The following is an 11,404-nucleotide window of genomic DNA, read 5'->3' as shown; positions in this document are numbered from 1 at the left end:
CCCTTCTGCCCCATCCCCTCCCTCCCACTCCCTATTACCCCCTGTTACCCATTACCCATTCCCTTCTGCACTATCCCCTCCCTCCCACTCCCTATTACCTGCCCCCCCATTACCCATTCCCTTCTGCACCATCCCCTCCCTCCCACTCCCTATTACCCCCTGTTACCCATTCCCTTCTGCACTATCCCCTCCCTCCCACTCCCTATTACCTGCCCCCCATTACCCATTCCCTTCTTCACTATCTTTAGTATCTCCAGTTGCCCTCCCTGCTGTTATACCTGCCAATCATTTTGTTTCTGCTGTAGAGTACAGACATTCAGTATATATTATATATATATATTTTAGAGAGATTTTTGTTATAGGATGCATGCACTCACGGGCGAGACAGAGACAAAGAGACAGAAAACAAGAAATCATCCCCTCGGGGGGATGGCCATGCCACAAGTCCCTTCTCCTCCATTATCGTCTCAGTATGTGGGGGCATGCCTGCACACACTCTCCGACTGAGTTTTAAGCCACCGGGTCTAGGACTTGAACCACAGTCAACTATGTGGGAATCCAGTGATGTAACCATTATGCCACCTGCTGGTCCCCACTCAGTATATGTTAAGCAGGAAGACACAATGCTTGTTTTTCATAGTCTGGCTTGCTTCACTTAGCATAGGATTTTCCATTTTCATCTACTTTGTATCAGACGTCAGGGTCTCACTGTTTTTTATCGCTGAGTAGAATTCCGTAGAATACATGTGCTACATTTTTTCAATCCACTCATCTGTTCTTGGACATTCGGGTTGAGTCTATGTCTGAGTGATTACAAATAATGCTGCAATACATGTGGATGTGCACGTGTTTTTCCCAATGAGGGTTTTTCTATGTTTTGGGTAAACACCTAAGAGTGGAATTTCTGGGTCGTATGGTAGTTCTTTTTGTAGGTTTCTGAGGAACCTCCACACTGTCCTGCAGCGGGGCATGCTCATTTACAAGCCCACCAACAGTGGAGACGTGTTGCCTTTTTACTGCAGCCTTGTCAGCACTTAGCACTTTCTAGTTTTTTAATCGTCCTGATTCTGCCTGGGGGGCTGATTTGCATTTCCCTCGTGATAAGAAATGGTGAGTATTTTTCATATGCTTTTTGACTGCTCTTATGTTTTCCTGAGTGAGTTGTCTGTTCAGATCATTTGCTTTTGATTGGATTGGTTATTTTTGCAGGCAAGCTTCTCGATTGCCTATATATTCTGTTTATCAGTCCCCATAGTTTGCAAACATCTTCTTGCACTCTCAGAGTTGTCTCCTCACTCTAATTATTGTTTCTTTGCTGTGCAGAAGCTTTTTAACTTAACGTAATCCCACAGTTTATTTTCAGATTACTGCCTGTGCTTATTTTTTTTAAAGAATTATTTTATTTAACTTTATTTATTTATTTCAATTTGACCAGAAAGGGACAGAGTGAGAGAGAGAGAGCAAGCCACCAGCTCCAGGACTCAAACTGCTGTCAGTCATGTGGGAGTCCAGCGCCCTTCACCACCATGCCACCTGCCGGCTCCCTCTCTGCTCTTTCTTACCCTGTGGCTGCAGAGGAGAATTGGGATTAGCTCATCTTTAACAATGTTGTAGGCTTCAGAAGCAGCCATCGGGACCTGGACTTTTTTGTTGTTGGGAGACTCTTCATTACTGAGTCAAACTCATTGCTCGTTATTGGCCTATTCAGGCTTTCCACTTCCTGGTTCAGTCTTCAGAAATTATATGTGTGCAGAAATGTGCCTATTCCATCTAGATTTTCCTGTTTGTGGGCATCTAGTCACATAGCACTCTCTCATGGTCTTTTGTAATTCTGTTATGTCTGTTGTCATGTTGCCACTTTCATCGCCGATTCGAGCTGTCTGGTTCCTGTATCTGTTCTTGATTAATCTACCTACAGGTGTCAGTTTTGTCTGTCTTCTCAAAGAACCAGCTTTTGCTTCTGTTTATTGTCTGTATAGTTCTTTTATTCTCTATTCCATTTATTTCCACACAAATCAGTGTGGAAGTCATTTGGGAGTAGGTTGTCTAGTTTCCATGCGCTTGTATGTTGTCAAGAGTTCTTCCTGCAGTTAGTTTCAAGTTTAATTCTGCTGTGATCAGAGAAGATGCCGATACAGTTTCTATACCTCTGAATTTGGAAAGGCTTGTTTTGTGCCCTGTTATGTGGTCGACCTCTGAAAATGTGCTGTGTCGGGATGAGAAAAACGTGAAAAGTCCTATAGATGGCCATCGAGTCTATTTGATGTATGGGATCACTTAGATCCTGCATCCCTTTGCTTATTTTTCGTGTAGATAAGCAAAGGCACGAGTGTTTGGTGTTGAGATCCCCAGGGATTAGTGTGTAGTCTATCTCTCCCTTTAGATCAAGCAGTCTTGCTTTTACATATTTGGGTGCTCCAGTGTTGGGTGCATAAATCTTGTAAGTGTTATAGCTACTAAAAAGGTATATTCACTTTTTTAGTATTATATAGTGTTCTTCTTTGTCTCTTCTTGCAGTTTTTGTCTAAAAGTTTCTTTTATATGATACCCGTGTCGTGACTACAGCCTTTTTTTTATTTCTCTTTGCGCAGAACATCTTTTTCCAGCCCTCCCCTTTCAGTCTATGTGTATCTTTATCTGTGAGGTGCATTTCTTGCAGTCAGCATGTAGAGGGTTCCTGTTTTTTTCTATCCATTCAGCCGGTCTGTGTATTTTAACTGGAGAATTTAATCCATTAACATTCAATGTTATTGATGTTTCTGGACTTATCCCTGTCATTTCATAAGCCATTTTCTTGGTTAATTCAAGTTCTTTTATTTCTGTTTGTTTCTTTTTGGTTTTCCAGATTCAGTACTCCTTTCAGTACTTTTTGACGAACTGGTCCAGTGTTGGTAAATTCTTTCAGGTTTTGTTTAGCTGAGAATCTTTTTTTCTTGCCATTTGCCAAGTATAGTATATATTTATTTATTATTATTTTTTTTTTTTGGAAAAGTTTTTGCTATAGGGTGCGTGCATTCACCAGAAAGAGAGATAGAAAGTGAGAAATCACCCTTCAGAGGGGATGGCCATGCCGCAGTCCCTTCTCCTCCATTCTCCTCTTGGGATCTTGGGCACGCATGCACACGCGCCTGGCGTGAGTGTAAGCCACCGGATCTGAGATTCAAACCATGGTAGATTACATGGGAGTCTAGCGACATAGCCATTACACCAACTGCTGGTCCCAGGTATAGTATTCTTAGTTGAAATGTTTTTCAGTGTTTTGAATATGTCCACCTGTGCTTCCCTTGCTTGCATTGTTTCAGACTGGAGATCTGACGTTGTTGTAATAGGACAATTTTTCTAAGTAACTCGATGTTTCCCTCCTGCCATTTTTAGAGTCTTGTCTTTGGATTTTACCAGTCTGGCTATAGTGTGCCAGTGGGACGATCTTCTTGTGTGGCATCTATTTGGCGTCTTCTATATTTTCTATGTCTAGATAGTTGAATGTTTCTACAAATATGTCATGGAATAGATTACATTATCAGGGCCTTATCAGATTCTTCACCTTCTGGAATACCAAATATTGGGATATTTGGGCATTTCATGGTAACTAGTATTTCCTATATGTTGTCTTTTTTTGTTTTGTTTTCTTTTGTTGGTGGTTTTGTCTAAGTCAGAGGCTTTGTCTAGGTCAGAGAGTGTATCTTTTGCTTGGCCTAATCTGCTATTAATACTTTTGAAGGAGGCTTTGATTTCCTGTATCACAGTCTTTACCTCTAGAAGTTCTGTTTTGTTTTTTATCATGTCTATCTCTTTATGGAGTTCCTCCTTCACATCATGGAACGGTTTTCTCATCCCCTGCAGTTAGTTGTCTGTTTTCTCTGGCATCTCATTGAGTTTCATTACAATAAACATTCTGAATTATTTTTCTGACATTTCAGTGATTTCGTCTGTCTTTTTTTATTGTTGGAAATGTGTTCTTGGGTTCCCTTGGAGGGGAAGTATTTACTAGTTTCCTCATGCTTCTTGAGGCTCTGCTGGGATTTGCAGTCGTCTGGTGACGTACTCCCTTCTTGCTAATTCTTTGGAGTAGATTTCTGTAGCTGCGTGCACCTGTGCTTCCCTTCACTCTGAATTAACTATGAGCCAGCTTTCCTCTTCTACCGTGGCAGCGAGGCATCCACGGCGGGAGCTTTCGGTTCAGATTTACTCAGAGAGGCTTCTCTCCTCTTTTGCTGATGCTATGGAAGAGAGCCTCTGAGTGTTCAGATGTTTGGCTCCTATACATGTAGACCTATGGGGTCGCTATGCGGCCGGGGATTGACCTTCTTACCATCTGGCTGCCGGAATGGGGGCCGGGGGTAGTCTCAAGTGCCAAAACGGGCCGTCTTCCCAAACCCTAGACTGGGCATGGGGCTTGGGTGAAGAATTGCCCCTGGTCAGGCCTGCTTTCTCTCTGCTTCTTACCCTGTGTCTGCAGGAAGGAGGAGGGTAGCTGTGCTGGGAATGGAGTCACTGTGCTTTCATCGTAGGGTCTCGTCATGAATATTTAGGAGGGGAAGTCTGTCATTATAGTTAGTTCCTTTGTTTGAATGCTTAGGCTTTTAGCTGCACTAGCGTATTTGGTTAGGTAAGGGAACTGGACCACCCATTCTGCGTGCCCATCGTGGACTTTGAAGGGACGAGCATCTGCAAGGACCGAGTCTGTCCAGATCCGTTATTGTCCCCTGTGGGAAGCAGGATTCTGACTTAGTGTCCCTGGGAATTCCTGTGTGCGTATATGGAGTGGAGAGAGGGAAGATAATAACCTTCTCGAGGCCTTTTTGAACAAAGCTTTGATAATAAAAGTAAATAACCTGGGCCAGCAGGTGGCATGGTGGTTAAGGTGCTGAGCTTTCACATGGTGGACCATGGTTTGAGTCCTGGACCAGATGGCTTGCTTTCTCACTTTCCCTCTCTGTCTCTCTCTGGTCAAATTAAATAATAATAATAAGTTAAATTAAATAAAAATTATTACCAAAAAAAGGAGATAACCTGCCCTCTCCTGGCCCCAGGACATCCAGCTGCAGTCCCTGGTTAACAGTGATTGATGTGTCAGGTATCTCCTTGACTGGCATATTGGGAACATTAGGACTCCCGGCTCACAACCACCTCTGTAACACCCCCTAGGCAGCCCCATTCCTTCCTAGGGTTTGAACCTTGACCTCGGCATCCTGCATTCTTGGGATGGTTTTTCCCTTCCAAATTCTTCTAACCCCATCTGCGTCCTACCCTGAAGCTGGGAGATAACACGTCTGCCCATGGACTCCGCATCCTCCTGCTCGGCCCCACCTTTGCTGTGGCTTAAACAGGAAACACCAGACTAAACTCTGCCCTGCAGTAATAATTTTTTTTTTTTGGAGGGGGGGTATTTTGCTATAGGATGCATGCGCTCGCCAGAAAGACAGAGAAGAACAGGAAATGAGAAATCACCTCCCAGGGGGGATGGCCACACCACAATCCCTTCTCCACTCTCCTCTCGGGATCTTGGGCACATGAGTTTAAGCCACCGGGTCTGGGACTTGAACCACGGTCAACTACATGGGAGTCCAGTGACATAGCCATTACACCAACTACTGGTCCCCCCGTAGTGTATTTTAACCTGAGACTACAGAAAAGGCAAAATTAGGATAAAAATCCACAGGGGGTTCACCATAAATTTTTTTTCCCAATAAACGATCCCCTCCCACCCCTACTGCAAGTACTTTGAGTAAAACCATTGGGCCTGCCTCTGCATAGCCTCAGGGTGCACAGGACACCCAAACCCTCCTCCTTTTAGGACCCGGCCGCTTCAGACATGTGGGATCACCTGGAGGCCCCACCCAGCAGCCAATCATAGCTTGGTTGGAGGGGCAGAGCTGGCCAGTCTGCTTCTAGGCATCTCAAAGGTCAGGTGTCAACCTCAGAGATCCTTGGACTCCAGGTGGAAGTCCCAGCCTCAGATGAGAGTTCAGTGGTCCCTGCAAGCTTTGGGTTGGCAGGTGGTTATCGAGTCCCCAGCTAGGAGGCTGCGGGTTGTCCTACCTGGCTGGGCAAGACAGGGCTGCTCACCCCCTCCCCACCAGCTGCCATGCCCACCCTGACATAGCTGCGACCATCCTCTGTCCCTGTGGGGAAACCAGGAGCAAGTACTCCCAGCTTAGCCCTTCCGAGGACCTGTGAGTCCTGGGCCTACCCTTTCCTGGACACTGGCACTGGGGCCTCTGGCTTCCAGCAGCTCATCAACGTCTGTATTCTAAGTTGGGGGAAGTAACTGGGGTGTTGGTGGTACAAGCCCAAGTGAGGGTGGTGGGTGCCCTCCTCTTCCATTCAAAAAGCAGAGGTTCCTAGGAAACCAGCAGTTAGCATAATGGCTATGTCGCTGGACTCCCACGTAGTCGACCGTGGTTTGCGTCCCGGATCCGGTGACTTAAAACTCACGCTGGGCGCGTGTACGTGCATGCCCAAAATCCCGAGAGGAGAATGGAGGAGAAGGGATTACGGCGTCACCATCCCCCCTGGGGGGTGATTTCTCGCTTTCTGTCTCTATGTCTCTCTCTGTCTGTCTGGCGAGAGCACGCGCCCTATAGCGAAAAAAAGAAAAAAGAAAAAGCAGAGGTTCCTAGATAATACCTCACTTCCTGCTGTTTATTAGCCAAGGAGGGAGTGGAGGTGGCCTCCCAACTGTTGGAGATCCCTTTCCCCTTCTGGGGATCTGGTGTCCTCCTTAGGAAGATTTTACCTGGGTGACTTAGGCACCATTGCTACAAACCCTGGACCAAACATTTCCTGGTTTCCTGGTTGTTTCCTTTAGTTTCTGATCCATCAGGAACCTTGACGCCCTTCTCATAACCTGAACTGTCGTTGCACACCCTGTTTGAGCTCCGGGAGCTGTTGAGACGGTGCTATTCATCGCGGTGACTCAGTCATGTACCTCCTCTTGGCCTGCTTTTCCTCACCCACGTGCTTGGGAGAATAATTGAAACACCGTGATTTGGCCATGCTGTCTTTAGTTCCTCAGGGGAGAGTAACATGGCTTTTTAGAAAGATTGTTCTAATCAGATAGTCATGTGTTTTTCTATTCTAGGCTCCTTAAACATGAGGAGACATCCCGGCCATCCTTCACAAGAGGATAGCCTCGACTCTTCACTCGACCCCCATTTTGATGAGCAATGGGACCAGTGGAAGGCAAAACATGGGAAAACATGATCCAGTGGGGAACATCTGAAACTCTCAGATGGGAGACCCTAGAGCAACATTCCTTGCTGTTGGGAGTTTAGGGCCAGAGAGAAGCTTCTAGAGGCCAGCTCTTACCAAGGCGATGATGTAGTAGCACCCATGATGAACACAAGATGGGCAGAAATCCCCATTGTGTCTGAGCTCTCGGAAGTACAAAGCCATCTCGGCCATGGTGTCTCTTCCATCACTGAGAAGTCTCTTGGTGAGCATGGCTTGTATTCTACATAGCAGCAGGGACCACCGGTTGGATGTTTGCCTCCAGGGTGAAGAAGGATGGAGGAGATCTGTGTGGGAGAAGAATATGAAAACGATTGAACAGCACAAGCTGGAATACGTCCAAGGGAAACAAGGCTTCTCAATGAAGATGAACGCCTTTGGTGACTTGGTGAGTGTGGCCTGGAATGCTCAGCCCTGTGCTTCCTCCCCTCAGTTCCTCTCCAAAATAATCTCGTGCTTTTTTAACCTTTTACTGACTTTTCCTTGAAGACCACTGAAGAATCCAAGCAGACGTCCAGTGGCCTTCAAAACCAGGTGTGGAAGGAGTGGAAAGTGCCGCCTATGATGAAGACCCCTTAGAGGGAGCACAGCCCTGGGGACACCTTGGTTCCAGGCTTCTGGTTCCCAAACTATGAGGAAATGAAATTCCATTGCTTAAAGCCCGTGAGTTTGTGGTCATTTCTAAGGCTGCCCCGGAAGACCAACACCCCGGCACACAGCGAGCCTCCTGCTCTCCTCGGCAGCACAGACAGCACATCTGGAGCCCCAGGGTAAGGACCAGATAGGACCGAGTCAGACCTGCTGCCCGTGCGGGAGAAAGAAGAAAGTGGCCTCGCAGCTCAGGGCGGCTCACAGGCCTTCCTCAGGGCCTCCGGGACCTGGTTTCTGCTGGGAAGCGTTAACCTCGTTGCTTACTCAGGCGACCTCTAAGCTCAACAAAACGGTGCAGTTCACACAGGAAATAAGCATTTGAAGAAGTCTGATGTGGCTCCATAGAAGTGTCACTGGTAGCAGTGGGACACAAGAAGGTTCAGATGTCCTACCCGTCCTCATGTATCCATTCTCATCTCAGTCAAGCACTGGCCATGTCCATATCGGTGACCCAGAAGACCCCACAGAAAGGCATTCTCAAGCATTAACGTGGAGAAGCACACCAAAAAGACACTTTGCGGCCAGCAGGTGGCGTGGAGATTAGAGCGGCTGGTTCCCACATGGCCAAATGCTCAGTTTGAGTCCTAGACCCAGCACTCAAAGGTAGCTTACCAGCACCCCACTAGGTCGGGGTCTCTGAAAGTCCCACAATTACGCCGTGGCTAGTGGGTGCCACATTATTATATAAAGGAGGTCACCCCTCTGTTCCACCCCGTGCTCACTCCCACCACCACCAACAAAAAAAAGCCCATCAGCCCCTCAGACCGACCTGAAACTGTGTCCCTGCTTAGCCAATCCCAGTTCTCCTCCTAGAGAAAGGAGGGGCCTTTGTTATGACAGACAGAGAGGGTGCTGCATTTAGATTTTGCATCAGCATCATTTTTACTACTTCCGTAGCTGCAGGCTCCATTCTTACCTGATTCAAAATAATGGTTTAAATGAGTTTGAGGAGATTGGGTATTTTTATTTTGTTTGATTGTTCTAATCAGATTTTCTATAACCTGGTATTAAAAGTCGTTTGCTGTGGGGACCAGCAGATGGTGTGGTGGTTAAGGTGCTGGACACTCCCACATGGCTGACCAGGGTTCAAGTCCTCAATCTGGTGGCTTGCTTTCTCACTTTCTCTCTCACTCTCACCCTCTGTCTCTCTCTGGTCAAATTAAGAAAGAAATGAATGAATAAATAAAATAAATAATTTTTTTTTAAAGTAGTTTGCTGAGAGCCAGCAGGTGATATAGTGGTTAAGGCCTGGACTTCCACATGGCCAATCCGTGGTTAAGTCCCAGACCTGGAGGCTTGAAACTCATGCCAGGCATGTGTGCATGCGTGCCCAAAGTCCTGCGAACAGAATGAAGGAGGGATTGCAGCATGGCCATTGCACATAGAAGTTCTCTGCAGACCAGTCCTCTCTCTCACCCATTTGTCCAGTCATTACTCTCAGGCTCTGAAGAGCTGGTGACCACATTTGGCACTGGAAGAGGTAAATTATCTCTGCTACAGAGAGGCAGTTACCTAGTCTTCCGTGGTGAACAGATGACCACCACAAATGACGAATAATATAAAAAGGAAGAGACACTTAACAGACCCAGGAGTGTGAAGTTCTCTATTAAAAATTATGTATATGGTAATATCTTTGGTTTAATTGTCTAAATAAAAAAATAAAATGGAAAAAAAAAAAGAATAGTGTATCACAGGCCAGCCAGGAGCAGTGTGGTTAAGGTGACTGGATCCCACATGGCCAATTGCATGCTCAAGTCCTGGAAATTGGTGGCTTGAAAACCACACTAGGTGCATGTATCTGTGTGCCCAAAATCCCCAAAGGAGGGAGACGTGGAGGAGAAGGAATTATGGTGTGACCATGCCCGATGGGGTACTCTCTCACCCCATACCTATCTACTTCTAGTAAAAGCACACACCCTCCAGCAAATTAAAAAGAAGGAAAAAACGATAGTATATTCCTTTTCTCATACGCACTCACACACACCCACGCACTCAAGCCCTTCCTCCGAAGTGGCTGTATTGTTTACCAGTTAGTGTTTGAAGAGTGATGTGAAAATGGATCTCAGGGCTTATTTGCTTATTATGGGGCTGCTTAAGAACTTTCCAGATCTGAGGACCAGCAGTTAATGTAATGGCTATGTTGCTGAATTTCCACGTAGTTGACCGCGGTTCAAGCCCCCGACCCAGTAGCTTAAACTCACACTGGGTGCGTGTGTGTGCGTGCCCAAGATCTTGAGAGGGTAGTGGAGGGGAAGGGATTGCGGTGTGACCATCCCCTCTGGGGGGTGATTTCTTGCTTTCTATCTCTCTGTCTCTTTCTGGCGAGTGCACGCGCCCTGTAGCAAAAACCTTTATAACAATTAAAAAGTTAAAAAAAAAAAAAAAAAGAACTTTCCAGAGCTGAACAGTCTTTGCAGTGTTGTGGGCAGCTCAAGACCGGCTTCACCAAAATCCTCACCAGAGGAGAAAGCCTGTGCTATATCCAGGCAAGGCAAGGGGGGCACCAACTTGCAGCTTCCAGGATCACACTCGCAAATCCAGAAACGAGCAATGTGTGTGGTACTGTCACCACAGTGACGCTTCCCCACAAGGTTTCCCTTGGCGCCACTTCAGTCTCCTCAGAGCAAGGACCAGGGGACCCCGGCGACTGCATGTCCATCGTGTCAGGGCCTGCTCAGGACTCACCATCAGCTCCCCCTCAAGGAGAACTTCCAGCATGACAGACAGCCTGTGCTCCTAGAGCCCCTGCTCTGCCTACGCCGAGCTTCCCTCAGTCACTGCCACCCCACCTAGAACGTTCTCCCCAGAGGTGGGAGCAGCAGGGCCTCCAGGCACCCCGATCCTGTGAGCCATCCGCCCCTTGCCTCGGGTCCTCTTTGGCACCCACTGCCGTGCAGCGCCCTGTTGATGGTCCTCATTTCTGAGATTCTTGCAGCGCACGAGGCCGGGGCGGTGTCTACGCCAGTCTCTGTGCCCGAACATGGAGCGTTTTAGGAAACATGGACACTGAGGTTTTAAGCACATTCGCTCCCCAGGAGGCTCATCCTCCTTATGCAGGACTCAGGTCTGCCCACCCTGCCTCCAACCAGGGTGCTAGGACCTGGTAAACCACCCTGTTATTCTGGTTTTGTGGGGCCCAGCCTAGATCCACGTTCTGGGCTCTCGAAGAGGGCCCTGGGGGTTCTGAAGCTCAGCCTGGCACTGGGATCCCCTGCACCCATGGCAAGTCCTGGGGAGATTCCCGATGACAGAGAGTGGATGCTAACGTAAAGGGAACCTGCCCTAACGCATCATCGCGTAGTCTCTCCCGAACTCACGGCCACGGAGAAGGAAGAGGTCCTGGCGTGTGGCTTTGGAATTCCACGCGCCTGCACCTTCTGGTGGAAACCCACCCACGGCAAGCTACTATCCCACCTCTTAGCCTGCTCTTCTCAGAGACAGAGAGCCCTAAGGATGGCTCAAGCAAAACTTCTGAAGTCTCATCTTCCTGCCTTGGCAGAAGTCCCAAGTGTTTCCCTAC

General features: G+C 47.5%; 1 protein-coding gene across 1 annotated transcript in view; it reads right to left on the bottom strand.

The window, feature by feature from the left end:
• LOC102472745 (nuclear autoantigenic sperm protein-like) overlaps positions 1-7,407 on the bottom strand; it is a 35,630-nt gene extending 28,223 nt beyond the window's left edge. The window contains 1 exon segment of the mRNA XM_027775351.1: positions 7,312-7,407. Coding sequence (XP_027631152.1) covers positions 7,312-7,407 — 96 coding nt within the window.
• Positions 7,408-11,404: the final 3,997 nt, after the last annotated feature.

This window comes from Tupaia chinensis, unplaced genomic scaffold, assembly GCF_000334495.1.
Source record: "Tupaia chinensis unplaced genomic scaffold, TupChi_1.0 Scaffold000007_1, whole genome shotgun sequence".
In the NCBI taxonomy this organism is placed as follows: Eukaryota; Metazoa; Chordata; class Mammalia; order Scandentia; family Tupaiidae; genus Tupaia; species Tupaia belangeri.
This window is presented reverse-complemented; position numbering and strand designations above follow the sequence as displayed.